Source organism: Teleopsis dalmanni, chromosome 2 (genome assembly GCF_002237135.1).
Source record: "Teleopsis dalmanni isolate 2A chromosome 2, ASM223713v2, whole genome shotgun sequence".
Taxonomy (NCBI): domain Eukaryota; kingdom Metazoa; phylum Arthropoda; class Insecta; order Diptera; family Diopsidae; genus Teleopsis; species Teleopsis dalmanni.
In genome coordinates, this window is record NC_051847.1 from 191,615,107 (window position 1) to 191,621,106 (window position 6,000).

At 28.2% G+C, this 6,000-nt stretch overlaps 1 protein-coding gene across 3 annotated transcripts; it reads right to left on the minus strand.

Annotated features, from left to right (window-relative positions):
• Nucleotides 1-1,919: 1,919 nt before the first annotated feature.
• LOC119684023 (putative uncharacterized protein DDB_G0286901) lies at nt 1,920-4,909 on the minus strand. Of its 3 annotated transcripts, none has more exons than XM_038097954.1 (5): nt 4,812-4,909; nt 4,444-4,738; nt 3,538-4,378; nt 3,239-3,472; nt 1,920-2,009 (listed from the first exon to the last, which is right to left on the minus strand). In XM_038097954.1, coding segments are annotated over exons 1-5 (1,377 nt in total). In that variant the 5' UTR covers nt 4,818-4,909; the 3' UTR covers nt 1,920-2,008. The 3 variants fall into 3 exon arrangements, with proteins under 3 accessions (XP_037953882.1, XP_037953881.1, XP_037953883.1); XM_038097953.1 differs by having other exon boundaries at nt 4,444-4,741; nt 4,812-4,904; XM_038097955.1 differs by having other exon boundaries at nt 4,808-4,881.
• Between the last annotated feature and the right edge of the window lie 1,091 nt (nt 4,910-6,000).

Below are 6,000 nucleotides of genomic sequence, written 5' to 3' on the forward strand. Positions count from 1 at the left end.
TTCTCACACTCTTTTTCCTGTAAAAATAATAACATGAGTAATAGGAAATAGTACGAACATTTTCAAAAACGGTATTAATATAAATAAGATCAATAACATTGTTCTATTGAAGGAACTTTTCAAGAATGGCCGGGTGTACCTCCCCGAGGCACTAGTCAATCTCGACAATCAAATGCCGTTCGCCAGCACTCAAAAGGATTTTTCAAGCAGATCGCCACAGGCTGCAACAACAATATTGAAAGAGCTTGGTATGGGACTGTTCCGCTGGAACCAAAATAATTGATCTTTATATTTCCTAACTAAATGACATGAATAACAAAATGGTAACAAAAGAACGCCAATTGAGGTCGTTTTAGGTTGGGAACCGTAAGATGAGAAAGAATAAACAATAGAAACACTTATTTTGAAGCTGACCAGGTCTAACTATAATCGGAGCGAATTTCTTAGGCAAACATATTCTTAATTCTCTCACCGAGGTATACAGCATTAAGATTAAAAACGCCTGCACTGAACACTGTAATGCCAGATTTTTTATTTGCAAAAATATTTATTTTGCTCCAAGTGAAGTAAATTTTTAGCTCACATAGTTATAAATATGAAAAGAACCAGAGTATTGCAATATTTTGAATGTTGCAAAGAGATATGGCCCTTCATCTAGCTTCTGACATCAAAAAAATATTAAAAACAAAACCAAATAAACTTATGATAGCTGTTTATATGAAGAAGGTTAATAAAAGTCATAAAATGGTTCCATGAATAACACAGGTAAGAGCAGTGCAATCGCAATGGACCCGAACAACCAATAGCCCCTAAATAAACCCAATGGTAACTGCACCAACAACTTATTTGTAGAACACTGTACCATGTCGATGAACACGTCAGCAGCGCATGATCACTTTCATGGCGTAATTAGAGAAACTACAGGGTAAAAATATCTTCTTGTCTTAATGCTGCAGCAGTATCAATACGTTCGAAGAGGTTATCATTTAATAACTTAAATTACTTAATTGTTTTGTATATATAATATTTATTTATTGCTATTGAACTGTCTTAGAGTTTAAAACAATTTTCAAATTATATTACAAATAATATTAAAGTTCATTATTTTAATAACAATCGGAAATGCACAATATATAATAAACAACATTTAAGTATATATTGATTTTACTGTATTGTATTATAGACTGCGTGTAGTATGTTATGTACTATATTATAATTCGTAGCATTAAAATACTTAAATATTTGCAAGTGCTTTGGAAAACACTTTACGTTTTATATACAAGTCCAGAAATTTATTATAGCATAAACAACACTTTTATACACATATATGATATAGGCCAATATATATATTATATGTAAATCAGTTTTATGCTATTATTTTTATTGAATAAGTGTAAAAATTTGTCAACAATTGAAATATGTTTAAAAATTATAACATAATTGACATTTGCTTCGCGTATAAGTTAATTTTTTTTAGAAATAAAAATAAAATAATATTTTACAAAATCTATTGTTTGCTGTTATATTTAATTAAGAATTTAAGTGATTGTACTTTGCCCTTTTACTCTAATTAATTTGCTATTAATGTGTTTTTTTTTTGTTTATAATGATAAAAGTTTATTTAGAAACTTAACCGTATACTACAGAATTCATTTCGGCATTAAAATTCTACTTATATTATTAATAATTATTTAAAAAAAAATAAATATTCACATAATTTTGATATGAAATTGTATGGTTTTAAATATTGCAATATAAACATTTTAGTTTAGGAAAAAAAAACTTAAAAACGTAGTCAATATAATTAAAATAATATAAAATAAAATACATTTTTTTGATTCAAATAGCAGGATGTAAGTAAAATATATAAATAATATAACACTTTGTTATAAAATTAAATTACAAAATTTAATAATTCACACAATATATAACACAATTATGTGTTATTTAAAAAATATTCTCAAAAATGTTGAGTTCCATTCACAAATGGGTACTTAGAATTCTTCAATCTAAAAAATACAATTTTTATTAATAAATTTTAGATAATTAGATAATTTTAGATAATTAAATTTAATAGATAAATTTTAATGAATATCAATTGTTTGCTTCGTTATATAAATTACAAATTAGTTCATACCTAGGGATAGGAAGTTATATTATGAATTTTATAAAAGTAATTTTTAAAGCACTACAAAATTTAGTTACTTTAAGGGATTTAGTGACACGACCAGACTACAAGTCTAAGATTACAAGAATAAGACTACAAGACCAAGACTACAAGACCGCCAACTCTAGTGATTAGGTGAAAAAACGAAGTGATTATCTGATAGCGCAACTGTGAGATATAGATGAGATTTTTCTTACGCTTAAAATTAATATTAATTTAAAATTAAAAAAGATGAAATCGAATATTTATAATATTAAATATATATGTAAAATATGTTATACCTAACTTGTATGTAAAAAAAGGGTTCACAAAAAGATCCACACTATATAAAATCTTGTGAGCACACATCGCATCTGGAAGTGGATTCACCTCATTTAAGGTGATCTAATATATGTCATCAGGCGATTAAATATTTTAGAAAATTTTAAGAATTAATTAAAAAGTAACTACCCATGTATTCGTCTTGTAATCCTTACATGTTATCTGTTTTTCAGATCCCAACAGGTCACAACAACAACAACATGAAAAACAAACTAGAAAGGCATTATTCAGAATACATTTAAGAGGAGTCCGTTATAACTGTTTTTAAACTATTATAAATATAAGTTTTATAAAACTTTTTCAATAATAGAAATAATAATAGGACAATAAATACTTTAATAGCTTATATGGAATTCCAAAAGACTAACTCGGAATCGTATCAAATAGATAAAATATTGCATAAAAGAACAAATACACACTTTATAACGAAGATAGGGTTGAGACAGATAATTGTCGTTTATGGATATTAAAGTTAATATGTTTAATTATTGACATTTCCTATTAATTTTGCAATTTTAGTGTTTATTCACAATTAACGCTGGCAAAATCACAGCGACTGTAATATACAAAATCTATAATTTCCCAAGAACAATAAAATATATTCAAATTAAGACTAAAATTCAAAAAAAAATTGGCACTAACTAACGAAGCCATCTTCGAAAATGAATGCTATATTAGGCCATAATGATTACACTATTACAAAGTTAGTTTTTTTTACTAAATAGAAAGTAGGTTTATTAATTATCTCACCAATTTCCAAGTCCAAAATTTTGAGAATTAGGCGGCTGTGGAAAGTTTTTCTGGAAATTATTTCTACCATTTCCGGCTGCATTGTTATTTCGAAAGTTTTGATTAAATGAATTTCCATTTCTATCACTACCACCGCTGAAACCAGTTCCGCCGCCGGCACGTCTGTTATTGAAATCGCCTTGATTTCGATTATATGGACCACCACGATTATTTCTATAATTATTGTTGGTTCCCCTAAAATATTCCCCAATATATTCAATAACTTAACAAATAAATTACAATTAACAAAAATTACGTACATTTTGTTTTGTAAATTTGGTGGTTGCGAGAATATATTTTGACCATGTAAACTATTATTGGGTGCTGCACCGCCCATATTAACACCTACTCGTTGAAATGGATTTTTGGTTGAATTGCCTTCATTTAATTGATTACCACCACGACTGAACTGATTACCATTTCTCATCGGGTTATTGTTCGGATTGCCATCATTAAATTGATTATTACCACGACTAAACTGATTAGGATTTCTCATAGGATTATTGATTGGATTGCCATCATTAAATTGATTACCACCACGGTTAAATTGATTACCATTTCTCATAGGAGAATTGATTGGATTGCCATCATTAAATTGATTACCACCACGGCTAAATTGATTACCATTTCCACTATTAAATTGACTTTGTTGTTGATGATTTGCATTAGGTAAAGCAAAACCACGTCTATCTTGTAAATTAGCATGATTTGGACGACCTGATCTACCGAACTGACCATTACCATTGTTTGTGTTTCTTTGATTAGCATTAGAACCAAAATTGTTGTCATTTTTGTGGTTACGAAAGCCTCCTGTTGTTGCATTGTTGTTATTGCCGAATTGATTATTTGTTGGACCTGCACCTGCCCTTGAATCTTGATTACGCATGAAATTTATTTGTGGACCTTGATTGAAATTGCCACCTTGATTTCTATTAAATCTATCATTTTTTTGAGGATCACCAGTGAAATTATTTCTGTTGGGTGGTTGTTGTGTATATGGTGCATTGCGTTGTTTGTAATTATTATTTCGTGTAGAACCGCCATTGAAATTTCTATTTCTTCCACGGTTATTATTGTTATTGTTAAAGCCTCTATTATTACCTATAATTTATATAATAAATAAAGTGTTTTTATCAGTAAAGTGTAAGTGTAAGTTGTGTACTTACCTGATCCTTTTAAATTATCATTCATATTGTTGTGATTACTTTCGGTTCCAACAGTACCTGTAATTGCTTTATTTTTTGGGCGTCCTTCTTCGACAATAATTTTTTGTCCCTTAAAGTCACTATCGTTTAATGCTGCAATGGCATTTTTGGCCATATCAATGGTTTGCATATGCACAAATCCACAACGATTCATAACATCACACTCTACCACAACACCATACACCTCGAAGAGCATACGTAATTCATGCGGCTTTGAGCCTTGAGGTAAACTTCCAACGAAAATCTTAATAGGGGGCTGCTAAATGCAAGTAATATAACATAATTAAAAATAACATTCACTTAGAGAAGAAATAAATTCACACACTTACTGGCATAATTTACAAAGTGAAAAATGTAATGAGATCCGAAAATATTAATACCGAAGCGTCGTCACGATAAAGAAAACAATTGTAATATTTATCGATAATTGCGAATCATAGCTTATGAATGTATAGGATTTTTAGCATTTCTAAAATTGTTCTTTTTGCTAAAAAATTTATGTATGGTATATATGATATAAAATTTTCTTAAATATATTTATATATTATAATCAGAGCAAATAATAACAGTATTTTTATAAAGATATGAAATAAAATTATAATAATTATTTAAAAAATTTTTTTTTTAATAATAAATATGTTTTATATTCCCTAATGCTGAGAACACAATCAGCACTAGAATAGACTTAAATTAATAGCTGTGTATTAGTATTATTAGCGAAACAAATTCTTTTATCTCGTATCAATGTAAAAAATCATATTAACATTAACTTCACACCCAGTTTAGGCTATTTATATTTTTAGCATTGTTCAATATCATATCATATATTAATAAATATCATTAATAAATATAAAAATACCAATGAATGTCATGCAATTGTTGCAGACTTATTACAATACTAGATTTGTTGCCATTAAAACGCAAGGTAATACTTGAATTTTGTAAAAACTGTAACAACACCAAGCACAATAATAAAACAGATAATATACAAAACGATATATATTCTATTTACGTGTTATGCCTAATGTCCCTCGACAATAAATGCACACAGATTGAATAGTTTAAAATTACTAACTTTTCTAGAAAGTTGTTTCTTTATTTATATAAAATTATCTTACAACTAACTTAACTAATTTTCTATCAAGGTTGAAATAATATGTTGTCAGTTATCGCTATCTTTAGTGGATTGTATTATTACATTTTATTGTTGTTTGCAAAAAGGTTCAAAATGGGATACAAGGACGGAACTCCCGGCACTTGGGATTTTTCCTTGTATTGTCTTATTTTCATAATTGTAATTAGATACGGTGCCTTGTATTTATAATTAATAATACAATTTATCTATACAAAAGTATTTAATGAAATAATGGAATTTCCCTTTGGATACTTAAATGATCAACAATGTCCTTTTCAAACAACATCCGGTTGACGATAACATTAAGGTCGTGTGCGAGTTAGGCTAAGTTGCTTTCTAAATGAGGGAAATTCTAAGTTGTGTCGATAATGTATTGATGTGTC